The sequence below is a fragment of the Vipera ursinii genome (genome assembly GCF_947247035.1).
Source record: "Vipera ursinii genome assembly, chromosome: 4".
Taxonomy (NCBI): domain Eukaryota; kingdom Metazoa; phylum Chordata; class Lepidosauria; order Squamata; family Viperidae; genus Vipera; species Vipera ursinii.
The window spans coordinates 11676430-11689858 of NC_139514.1; the positions used below are offsets into that span (position 1 = coordinate 11676430).

Below are 13429 nucleotides of genomic sequence, written 5' to 3' on the forward strand. Positions count from 1 at the left end.
TGCCCTTCCTGGCTGGTCTATGCAGCCCGGGAGAGGACACGCAGCTGGTTCCAGGCAGTTATATCGGCTTCTTTGAGTGAGGGTATCTTCCCCGCCGTCTTGAAGGAGGCGGTGGTGAGGCCTCTCCTCAAGAAGCCTGCCTTGGACCCAGCTGTATTGAACAACTTTCGTCCTGTCTCCAACCTTCGCTTCCTTGCGAAGGTTGTTGAGAGTGTGGTGGCGCACCAGCTCCCTCTGGTCCTGGATGAAGCGGATTATCTAGACCCGTACCAATCGGGTTTCAGGCCCGGGCACAGCACGGAGACGGCATTGGTCGCGCTGGTGAATGATCTCTGGAGGGCTCGGGACAGGGGGCATTCCTCTGTTCTAGTCCTATTAGACCTCTCGGCGGCTTTCGATACCATCGACCATGGTATCTTGCTGCGGCGTCTCAGGGGACTGGGAGTGGGAGGCACAGTTTTACAGTGGTTCTCCTCCTATCTCCAGGGACGTTCGCAGTCGGTGTTGGCAGGGGGGCAGAGGTCGACCGCGAGGTCTCTCATTTGTGGAGTCCCTCAGGGGTCGGTCCTCTCGCCTCTCCTGTTCAACATCTATATGAAAGCGCTGGGTGAGATCATTCGTGGCTTTGGAGTTGGGTATCATCAGTACGCTGATGATACCCAACTTTTCTTTTCGACCCCAAACCACCCCAGTGATGCCCTCAACGTGATGTCCCGTTGCCTGGAGGCGGTTCGGGTCTGGATGGGGAGGAACAGACTTCAACTCAACCCCGACAAGACTGAGTGGCTTTGCATACCTTCATCCCGGGTCTATTCGGACATTCCACCTCTGGCTATGGGGGGTGAACTATTACCCCCCGTAGATAGCGCTCGCAACTTGGGAGTCCTCCTAGATTCACGGCTCACTTTGGAAGATCATATAGGAGCTGTGACTAGGGGGGCCTTCGCCCAGGTTCGCCTGGTGCGCCAGTTGCGGCCCTATCTTAGCCGGGATGATTTGTGCACGGTCACTCATGCGCTCGTGTCCTCTCGTCTGGACTACTGCAACGCTCTCTACATGGGGCTGCCCTTGAGGACCACCCGGAGGCTCCAGCTGGTACAGAATGCAGCCGCGAGAGTTGTGTTGGGAGTCTCCCGATACTCCCACGTTACACCTCTGCTCCGTGAGCTGCATTGGTTGCCAGTTGTCTTCCGGGTGAGATTCAAGGTACTGGTAATGGTGTTTAAAGCCCTCCATGGCATGGGGCCGGAGTACCTTAGGGAACATCTGCTGCCGGCATCAAGCTCCCTGCGCCCTGTGCGTTCCCACAGAGAGGGCCTCCTCAGGGTGCCACCGGTCAGAGAATGTCGATTGGTGGCCCCCAGGGGGAGATCCTTCTCTGTGGGCGCTCCGGAGCTGTGGAATCAGCTACCGGTAGAGCTCCAGATGGTGCCCGATCTTCGCTCCTTTCGTCGCGATCTCAAGACGTTTTTGTTTGTACAAGCTGGCCTAGCCTGATGGGGATCGGTGGGGTTGTTTATCTTTGGTCTCTTAATTTTATCTTGGGGTTTTTAGAATTGTACTCTTATTGTTTTAACTAGGGCAACTGTTTAATCTCTTTTTAATGTTTGTATTTGGTATTTTATTCTGCCCTGTGAACCGCCCTGAGTCCTCAGGGAGAAGGGCGGTATATAAATGTTATTAAATTAAATTAAATTAAATTAAATTAAATTAAAAAATTAAATAACACTGAGGAAGACCCTGCCCCTGTGGGACAAATAATGTCTTTACAGGACATTCCTGATTGCCCCTTAACCGCTAAAGATATAGCTGTAGCAACAAATAATGACCATATCCTAAAAAGAATTATGGCCTGGGTCCTTAGTGGGTGGCCAAATACTAACCCGGATGCCAAGTACATTCCATATTTTAGAAGAAAGGATGAACTGTCATCCCATTTGGGATGCGTTCTGTGGGGAAACCGTGTTGTCATTCCTGAAATCCACAGACCTACAATTTTATTAGAACTACACGAGGGTCACCCTGGAATAGTACATATGAAGGCATTGGCTAGGAGTCACTTATGGTGGCCAGGACTTGACAAGGACATTGAAGAATGTGTTTCTAATTGCTATTTGTGTCAACGTTCTAGACCTGAGCTGCAACACACACGTACTCATAAGTGGGAGTTAGCCAGGAATCCTTGGTCCAGGATTCATATTGATTTTGCTGGACCTTTCCAAGGGTTAACCTTTCTAGTAGTAGTGGACAGTTTCTCTAGATGGCTAGAGGTAGCACCCGTCAGTTCAATGACTTCTGGTAAAACAATACAAGTTTTAAGGGGCCTCTTTGCCACTCACGGGTTACCTGATGTAATTGTGTCAGATAATGGGCCCCAATTCACCTCTGTTGAATTCCAGGATTTCCTCAAGGCCAACTTGATTAAACACACGACATCAGCACCCTTCCACCCGTCCACCAACGGCTTGGCTGAACGAAACGTGAGGACCACTAAAGATGCATTAAAGAGAATCATCCGTGGCGATTGGCATCAAAGACTGGCAGAATTCTTGCTGACCCAACATACGACCCCGTGCACGGCTACCGGGAAAAGCCCAGCAGAAATGAGGTGGGGAAAAAGATTAACCACCAAACTGGACAGGTTACATCCTGACAGACTACCACCAAGTGCGGAACCGGACATTCCAAACAGATCATTCAAAGTTGGGGACCTGGTCTGGGCCAGGAATTATGCACAAGGGGACAAATGGGTCCCAGGGGTGGTCACTGAGATATTGGGACCTTTGTCTTACACTATTGAGGGGGAAGGGAATAGGGTTAGCAAAAGACATATAGATCAGCTAAGGAAGAGAACTATTGGTTGCATGCCAGCTGATGGGGATCAAAGTATACAAGGGGGGAACATTGCATCAGGGCTTATTGATAACAACCTGCCTGTTAGTGGGGAAGCAGAAATGCAAACCAGTCCGTCCACAACTAACCAACAACAACACAGTCAATTTGACTGGGAGCTGCCCCCTGTGAGCAGGCCAGCAATAGCGGAACAGCAAACACAACAACAACCACAACGTGTTAGCAGAGAAGCATCTGAGCCAATTAGTCAAGAGTCCAGGTCCACCAGTGTAAGCCAGCCAAGCAGACAATCTGATAGAAATGACTTAGGTGTCCAAAGCAATAGATATCCTTCAAGGGTCCATAGGCCACCCAAATACTTAAAAGACTATGTCAATAAATAACAACAACTGGGGGGTAAGGGGTGTTGTGTCTGTAAATAGTTGCAAACTTGTAAATAGCAGGTTGCAAAAAGTAGGTTCTTGAAGCGGGAGATTCTGGTGCAACCATTGGTTAAAGTTGCAAAGAAGCGGGAAAATAGCGATTGATGATTGGTTACAGTTCAAACAGTTCTACTATAAAAGCTTGAAACATTTGACAGTTGTCAGTTGACTTATGTGTATTGAATAAACTCTTTCATTGTGAACCACTCTGAGTCATTGTCTACCTGAACCAAACAGTCTCCTTTCTGTCACACACACATAACCAGGAACAGGAGTTGAGTTCAAAGCACTTCAGGTTTATTGCATGCTACTTATACACAAGAATCTGGTCTATTAACACTCGAGGCAAATTGGCGGTAGATAAGAGCCAAATTCACAGGGAGAGGGGCTGGACCTAGGTCTCATGTGGGAATGTAACAACTCCAAACTGATGACACATTTGACCCCACCTTCAGGCTTTGCCTGGTCATCTCCTACACTTTCCTTTCTTAAATTAATCCTGAGCAGTAAAGGCTGATACAAATAATTAGAGTAGGATTTTCCAGGTATTCTTACAAGACCTGATGCATATTCTCTAACGTTTTTCTTCCATCTAAAACAGAGATCACCAACCTTTCTGGGCTCGTGGACCAGAGGGAAGGAGAGCAGTTTCAAATTTGGTGCACGTTTGTGCACTTTCACACAAGGCCACACACACTGGCACAGCACTAGCAGCCCCCTTTCACGCATGCGGCATGTGCTGGTGCTGTGTGTATCCGCAAATGGCCACATACCCCCCATGGCAGCTAGCGGCCCGTTTGCGCATGCACAAACGGGCCGCAGACACCTGCCCCATGCTAATGTCCTTGTTCTCACCCACCCACATGCGCATATGGGGCCGTAACTGGGGGGGAATGCGTGCCCACATGTGTGTGCACCTGCCAGCCATTTCAGTGGCCCACTGGCCAAGAGCCAACAGCCCGGTCCCGGGCCATGGCCCATAGTTTGGGGATCCCTGATCTAAAACACAGATAAATGAGAGCATCTGTGAACACCTATGCAACCAATGAAGCCTCTTTTTGTATCTGCTGGAGATTGTTGCTCCTAAATTCAGATAATTCTCAGCCTACAATCGTAACTGTGATTAGAATTTCCATTACTAGCAAGACGGTTGTTAAGTGAGTTTACCCCAATTTTATAATCTTCTCTGTCACTGTGGTTAAGTGAATCACTACAGTTGTTAAGTAGATCACACAATCATTAAGTAAATCTGGCTTCCCAATTGACTTTGTTGGTCAAAGGCCGACTGGGAAGGTCACAAATGGCAGTCATGTGATCCTAGGACACTGCAATAGTTGTAAGTGCAAGAACCAGTTGTAAGTCACTTTTTTCATTGCCGTTGCAACTTCGCACAGTCTCTAAATGGTTGTAAGTGGAGGACTAGCTGTACATTTATAATGCAGACATGCAGGGGAATGAAAGACGCAATGCAGGCCTTACTATGTGCAAAAATATGTGATTCACATATTTGCACCAGAAATCTCCATGTAGGGAAGAAAACATGGGATTTGCATCATTATGTTACCTTACAGGTTGTCACTTTGACATAATCTCAGTTTGCTACAGCCACCTTTGAATCTGGCATACCGCAAAGCAAATTTGCATCACTTTGAGCATACCTACATAGATAGAGCCAATTTGGTTAAGACATGGACTTCAACTTGCAGAATTCCCTGGCCAGCATGTATTCATGTATTTCAATTCCGTTTTTGGTCCATGACTGAACATATAAACTAATAAAATAATGAACAATGACCTTGCTGGCAAGGCTCACAATATCTGGTTTGGGATGTAAGATTCCCAACCCAATCACTTTACACCCCTCTCCCCACTATTAATTTAGAGATGGTTAGTTTTAACCTCAAAGAGTTCCAGTTTAGTTTGGGGTTGAACTAATTTCTCATGCCTTCCCACTGTCAGCTGTGTCATACAAACTATAGAGCATCCCGGTGTTGGGATCCATCCTGAATTTTGATGGAATCAAGACAGCTGTGAATGATATAACTGAGTTTGTGCTTCTCATCTCTGTCCATAGCTTCCACTTGAAGGATCTTAGTGTCCGGCATGATGTCCTCAGAAATCATTACATCGTAGCTTGGGTGGGAAAATTCTGGATCATTATCGTTGCCGTCCAAACCTTTGATTAGTACCTTTAGTTAAGAATCAAAGGGGGGGGGGGTAGAAAAGATAGAACAAGATTTATATATTTACCAACTCTTGTCAAAAGGACATATGATTATTGGGACATACAAGACACACATTCAATTTCACAGCTACTAAGATTGTTGGCCCTACAGGTACAAAAATAGCCAGAGAAACACCTGCAAAATGGGCCCCTTGTCAGTTAGCAGGAATGCTGATTTACCACCAGCTTATCAAATACTTAGCAGCCTTGGTAGCACAAGTAAATGAAGGCCAATCACCAGCCATCAATACACCAATCAGCCAATAGGAAGGCACCACATAAACACGACTCACAGAACAGCCCAAAGCATGTATTCCAGTAGAGAATAATTCCCTGAAAAATGGGCTCCAGCAAGAGTCTGAAAGCTCAGGTGACAGACCCAAATTTGATCTCGCAAACTATATAGTTAACTGTTCTTTCCTTATGCAAGTTCTAGAAAGATTTAAACCACAGTGAGGTGTCATTTTTTTACTTTTTTTTTCCAAAGAGGGACATTGACAGCTGTAAACTGTGAACGCTCACTGCTTACCGCATCACATCTCCACTATTTTATCCCCTTCTTGCTTTTCCACAAAATAAAACAGATTAAACCTCCTAGGTGGATAAGTTTAAAGGGATATTATTTCCATTAAGGGAAATCTACAAAGCAAGCCTACATCCCTTTAAAGAATAATAATTAAATTGTTATTTCACAGCTCATCATAGTCTCAGAGCGGTTTGCTGTAATAACCTACAACCAGAATTAATAAAACATATTCAAATAACATTTGAAAATTAAGTTTTAAGTCAACCGTAAATGCTGTTTTGGGAAAAGGGTGTTTTTAAAACCTTTTCAAATACTACCAATCTCACTAGTGAATTCTAGGAAAAGGAATAAGAATAGAAAAGACTGCAGCTACCTTAAGAAAGCATTTATCTATATTGGACAGAAACATTTGATTCATCCCTTGCTGCCTAATATCTGGTACGAGTAGTCCTCAACTTACAACCATTCATTTAGTGACTATTTAAAATTATGACACTGGGGGAAAAAGTGACCTATGACCATTTTTCACATTTTCGCATCCCCATGGTCACATGATCCAAATTCAGACACTTGGCAATTGACTCATATTTAGGACGGTTTCAGAGTCCCGGCGTCACATGATCACATTTTGTGACCACCTGACAAGCAAAGTTGACGGGGAAGCCAGACTCATTTAACAACTCTGTTACTAACTTAACCACTGCAGCGATTCACTTAACAACTGAGGCAAGAGAGTTCGTAACATGAGACAAAACTCACTTAACAACTGTCTTGTTTAGCAATAGAAATTTGGGGCTTAATTGTGGCCATATGTCGAGGCCTATCCTAACCTAGCTATAACAATAAAATTATATACAGGTAGTCTTCGACCTGTAATCATATTTGAGTCAGGAATTGTGGTCATAGGTTGAGGCAGCAGATACAATTTTTAGATTTTTGGGTGTGGTCATTAAGCAAATGCCACGGTTATTAAGTAAGCATTACAGTCATTAAGTGAATCCATTTTCCCCAATGGGAAAAACTGTATGTAAACATCGGAAACCAGCAGAACAAAAATCGCAAATCACCTCAAGACACCACAAATGCCTCCAAAGCACCCAAACTATGATCATGGGACCCCCCCAGGGACAGAATTGACCATCGCAACTTGAAAAACAGATAATAAATAGCTCTGGTGCTATTGATTCTAATTTCAACCGATCATAAATTGAGGACTGTCTCGTGTAAAATTATGTAAGAAAAGTTAATGGAAGGAAATGTAGTAGGGTGGACAATACATGTGGATGTGCAGAATATTTTGAATTCTAAGCATCTCGGATTTGAACCATTCTGCTCTAAGTTCTGATCTCCCCACTTTGTGGAGCTCAAAGCTTTTGTTTCAAATTCCAAACAGGATGTTCGAGGCGGCTGACTGTTTTGTTCTTAGTTATTTATATTCTATTTCAACCTTTTTACTAGGTATAGCTCTGTGCGCTTCTAAGCTTTTTTTTTCTCTTTTTTCCCCCCTGCTATCGTTGCTCTTTCCACTTCAGGTTACCGTAACAGATGGAGCAATCTCTCCCAAGCAATCTACCGTATGGCTGGTGGTCCAAGTTCTGGATGAAAACGATAACAAGCCTCAGTTCCCAGAGAAAGTCTATCAGATCAAACTGCCCGAGAGGGACCGAAAGAAGAGAGGGGAGCCCATATACCGAGCTTTTGCCTTCGACAAGGATGAAGGCCCCAACGCGGAGATCTCCTACAGTATTGTGGATGGAAACGAAGACGCCAAGTTCTTCATTGACCCCAAGACTGGAATGGTTTCATCGCGAAAGCAGTTTACTGCTGGGAGCTATGATATCTTAACTGTAAGCCTTAAAGTACTGGAATAAGCCTTTGTTTTACTGTTTTTAGGTTGCCTTGCAGGAGGTCCTCGACTCACAACTAGTCACTTAACAACAAATAACAATGGGCCTAGAGCAAATGTTTTGCAGCCCATAAAGCATTTCTAGCCTTTGTAAAATGTCATGCCTCACACCCACACCACATATGTATTATGTGTACATAACATACATATCTGGCGTACATACATACATATATTGTGTTCACGTGAAGAGCGAATTCAGGTGCTGGGCAACTGGCTTACCTTTCCAACTGGCAGCACAATACCATGGTCACGTGACCACAATTTGCAGGGGGTTTATTTTGTCAGTTTCCAACATTTTTTTGTCATTCAGAAGAATAGGGCCACACTTAGGAATATTGTATTTGCTTAACAACCACGTTGGTTTATTTAATGACTACGCAGATTCACTTAACACTGAAAAAAAAATGTTGTAAGATCAGGTATGGTCATACGGGTGTCTTGAGTCACAATGATAACGACTTACAAACCAGAGATCCAGGCCCAATTTCGGTCGTACGTCGAGGACTACCTGTAGCACAAGTTTTCATTAGCAACAGCTTGCTTGTCTTGAACCCTCAAGTTAAGAACTGGATTGTCAAGTAAGTTGAATTCAGGTCAAGGTCATGTCTGACTCTAGGGAGAAGTGCTTAGCCAAGGGAGCCAGCATTGTCTGAAAACAGGGATCCTCAACTTTGGGAACTTTAAGACTTGTGGACTTCAACTCCCAGAATTCCTCAGCCCAGCAAAGCTGGCTGTGCAATTCTAGGAGTTGAAGTCCACAAGTCTTAAAGTTCCCAAGGTTGAGGACCCCTGGTCTGAAGACATTTCTGTGGTCATGTGACCAACATGACTATGTGCTGAGGTGCACAGAACACTATTACCTTCCCACCGAAGTGGTACCTATTTACCTACTTGGATTTGCATGCTTTCAAACTGCTAGGTGGGCAAGAGCTGGAGCAAAAAATAGGAGCTCACCCCAATCACACATTGTTCCGGTGTCGAACCCGGGCTATCACTTTCCCATCTAACAAGCTCAGTGTCTTCAATCGTTGAGCCGTGGCGCCCCTGATGGATTTTCAATTTTTGACCTGGATTTTCAAGTCAGTTGAATTCAGGTATCTCCATTCAAATCAAATGTACTTGTCAGTATTTGTCTCACTCTCACTGAATATGAAAAATAGTTGGCTGGATGGCCTATGTGTGAGAGATTAATTGGAATCTGCCTTCTTCATTATTGGAAGGGATTCACAGGAACTTAATTGGATGGCAAGTGGTGAAGGGTTAAGTGGGCACAGGTGTCTGCTGGTGTGTCACGTAGGTCAACAGCATGCCTTCTCCGGTGCATCTGATTTAAAAGCCATAACAGTGGTTGCATGGTGGCAGCAAATTACAGTCTAAGCAGGGGGATTTTCACAACTCACTCTGTGTAACAAATGAACTTTGCTTCTTGGGAACTAGTTCAATGGCAAGCAAGACAGTTTGCTCAAAGCGCTTAATCAGGTCTGATGAATACTTAGTTGCTGCTTCACACAAGATGTGAAGCGTGGCCAGTGTTGACCTTGATTAGAGTTTGGCTTTTTTTTCTTCTAAATTAGTAAATTGTACAAGGGGATAGTCCTCAACTTGTGACTGATCGCTTAGCAACTTTGTGAAAATACAGCAGACCTAGAACGAGCCTAAGGTTGAGTATGTTGTATCAGCCACCAAAATGGGTTATTTCCGTGTTAAATGAGATGTAAAGAAGTTTAATGAGATCTAACCTCAGCCTTGATTCCTAGGAAGATTCGACCTTTAATCAGGTTTTTGGTTTAATTCAGTCCTCCAGCTCTGCTTTATTCAGAATTATCTGTGTTGTTGTGGGTTGGCTTGTTAAAGAGAATAGCAATAGCAATAGTTCAGAAGTCTTTTGCAGACATATACCCTCCCCCCACCCACCCACAAAATAACACAAACTAGTGGTCTTTGATTAGATTTAAATACCAAGCACATCCATCAAAATTACTTGCCCTGGAAGTCCTGATTCCACACACTTTGGATTCTTGTCAACATTTGTTACTTCGCTCTGGTCCTTGTTTCTTCCAAAAACATTTTAAGAAGAACGTTGATATTCTCCCCTTTCACTACCACTGGTCACCTACCCTGCTGGCTTAAATGTTTTCACCCAAAAATACAAAATGTGATGACAAAATAACACGGAAGGGATCTTGGAGGTCTTCTAGTCTGACCCTTGCTCAAGCAGGAAACCCTATACCATTTCAGACAAATGGCTGTCCAATCTCTTCTTAAAAGCCTCCTGGGTTGGAGCACCCACAACTTCTGCCTTCCTGTCTGAAGCAGTGATGCTTCTAAACCAGTGTCGGAATCCATTTATATCACATTCATAAATGTATGTTTAAAATATTGTGCCTCCCCCTGGATTCTGCCATCTTCCGAGGGGGAAGGAGAACAGGTGTATTCAGCCTGCCTGTAGGCTATCTTCAAAGACCAAGGAAAACCTTTTGAACTGGGGACAACAAGGGGGAGGGTTAGGGAAGAAGGGATCTGGTCTGTATCTCCATTTGAAACTGAAAGGAAGAAAGCAATAACAATAAAAAGCATGAGAAGATTACCCTTTCCCAAGGAAGGGCCTGGCACCTAAGTTTAATTAATGTGAGTCTGACCAAATGGGGTTGAAGGGAGGGGGTTGAAACGGGAATCCTTTATATAGTATCAAATGTAACACAATGCCAGATCCTGTCTTGTATTCCCACAATCGACTACATCTTAGTAAAATCTCCTTTTTGGACAAGCCTGGTTCCAAGAGGTCTTTATTTCCTAAGATGTGAATTGGGGTGGGTCCTGACAACCAGACTGTGATGCTGTAGCATTCTGTCATACAGCATCACAGTCTGTATATAGTATGTAGTATGTTTTAGTAGTATGTATATAGTATGTTTTAAATGTGTGTTATGTATGTGTACACTTTGAGAGGAAGCAACTAAATTTCATTTTTAATGTGTGCCATTGTGCCCAGAAGAAAAAAATGACAATAAAGGTTATCTTACCTTACCTTACCTTACCTTATCTTATCTTAACTTATCTTATCTTATCTAGACAACTCATTCCACTGGTTAATTGTTCTAACAGTCAGGAAGTTTCTCCTCAGTTCTAGGTTGCTTCTCTCTTTGGTTAGTTTCCATCCGTTGCTTCTTGTCCTGGCCTCTGGTGCTTTGGAGAATAGCTTGACTCCCTCTTCTTTATGGCAGCCCCTGAGATATTGGAACACTGTTATCATGTCACCCTTAGTTTTGCTTGCAGTGTAATACAGAAAAAATGCCATCTATCTCATGATCGTAGGAATTCAAAACCAGGAACCATTTTGAAAGCAAAACAGAGATGAAAGCTTTACCCAGAGAAGTGTGCTAAAGTGTTCTCTCTGTCTCCCTCGTCTAACAGATCAAAGCAGTTGACAACGGCCGGCCCCAGAAGTCTTCTACAGCTCGCCTCCACATTGAATGGATTAAGAAACCACCCCCATCCCTCGTTCCTCTGACTTTCGACGATCCCTTCTATAACTTCACCATCATGGAAAGTGACCGGGTGACAGAAATTGTCGGCGTGGTCTCCGTGCAACCTGCTAACATCCCCTTGTGGTTTGACATCGTTGGTACGTCAAGCCTGGAGGCCACCTTGGCCCAGAGTGGAAACTAGCATTGCATAGATTTGGGTTAGAGAAAACTAACAAGGGATTGACGTGGCTAATTTAATATAACTACCTTTTTCACGCTTTGGTTTTGATGCCTTAGCTAAGCTATATGGCTGGATTGTTTTTTGTTTTTTTGTTGTTTTTTTCCCTCCTCTTCCATAACATGTGACTGACTTGCGATCCTAATGTTGTCTTGTCGTTTAAATTCTCTGGCCGTAATTTGCTAATCTCATTTCTAAATGTATTTTAATGGGCGACTTTAATCAGCTGTCCCTCATTTCTCTCTTTCTCTCTTTTTCTCCCCGGTGCTTTTTATTTCCTTTTGCATTCTGTTTACCTTGGTTGTTTTCCTTTCCTTTCTTTTTATTTATATTTTTCTGCTTCCAATCGCTCTGCTTCAAGGTGGCAAGCATGCCCGGGAGATGTTCTATATCCTACAGACAGCTTGTGGGCAGAACTGCTCGACCGAAGGTACCTTTAGCGCAAACAGGTTTTGCTACAGTTTTATCAGCTGCCGTTTTTGGGTTTTAATATCTAAGAAAATTGATCTGTGAAGTCAAACTCCATTTGTATCTTTCCTACCTTTCCAGGAGGCCTCGGATAGATCTTTGAGGGGGCCATTATCAGCAGTTTGCATACGGCTAGTCCTCGACTTAACCGCCCCCACTTGAGCCCCAAATTTCTATTGCTAAGTTGTTAAGGGAGTTCTGGCCCATTTTTACGACCTATCCTGTCGTAAAAGTTGCTAAGTTAGTAACACGGTTGTTAAGTGAATCTGGCTTCCCCACCGACTTTGCTTTTCGGAAGGCTCCAAGAGGAGAAATCACGTGACGCTGGGGACGCTGCAACCGCCATAAATATGAGTCAGTGGCCAAGCGTCTGGATTTTGATCACGTGGGACGCTACAACGGTCTTAATTTTGAAAAGGGTCATCAGTCACTGTTTGCAGTGCCCGGGTAACGCCGAGCGATCACTAAAAGATCTGTTGTAAGTTGAGGACAACCTGGACTTGTGTCTCATTTCAGTCTCCCTTCGTGATGTTCAGCGTTTTGTCCTCCAGAGCAGCTCTTAGATGATTTGGAATGGCCTTGTAAAATGTCCAGCAACATTGCCAATTTGGAAATATTACGGTCCATGTAGTGTTAGCCATTGCAGTGTGCTCAGAAATTGCGTATGATTCAAGGTGGACCAATTAGAACAGCTTTCCTCAACCATAGCAACTTTTAAGAAGTGTGGACTTCAACTCTCAGAATTTCACAGCCAGCATAGCTGGCTGTGGAATTCTGGGAGTTGAAGTCCACACCTCTTAAAGTTGCCATGGTTGAGAAACACTGGATTTGAAGGTTACATAATCCAGGCCTGGTGGTTTACATTATGGTTCTTCAGCAACTTGGCTCCCAGTGCTAGCTTATTGCTTTAGAGCGCCAACTTTGGGTTTAACTCAGTCTGGTCTCCTCCCAGCCATTGGAACTGCAAACACAAGAATTCCATGCTGACCCGAAATCCAAGGGGTTTGTAGTTCCAAAATTGTTGGAAGGTGACCAGTTGGGAAAACGGAATAGTCTCTCGGGACCTGTAAAAAATGATGAATGAGAGGCAAGAGGAAACATTCTCTGTGGAACTAGTTGCCACTTGGAACTCCTCTCCACAAGAGTTTGGCTTGCTTCTTCCTTACAACTTTTAGTTGCCAAACAAAGGTGGAGTTTCTTCTGAACTGCATTCGTAGTACTCTAGTAGTTAGTCTCCCTTCCAAGTTATTACTCCTTTTTGCTGATACGGGTAGTCCTCGACTTACAACCACAATGGAGCCTAAAATTTCCGTTGTTAAGTGAGG

General features: G+C 44.1%; 1 protein-coding gene across 1 annotated transcript in view; it reads left to right on the top strand.

Annotated features, from left to right (window-relative positions):
• Positions 1-13429, top strand: part of FAT3 (FAT atypical cadherin 3) — a gene marked incomplete at both ends in the record, with an annotated part of 451188 nt that overhangs the window by 261428 nt on the left and 176331 nt on the right. Inside the window, 3 exons of the mRNA XM_083362083.1 lie at positions 7558-7872; positions 11346-11556; positions 11998-12066. Coding sequence (XP_083218209.1) covers positions 7558-7872; positions 11346-11556; positions 11998-12066 — 595 coding nt within the window. The remainder of the gene's footprint in view (positions 1-7557; positions 7873-11345; positions 11557-11997; positions 12067-13429) is intronic.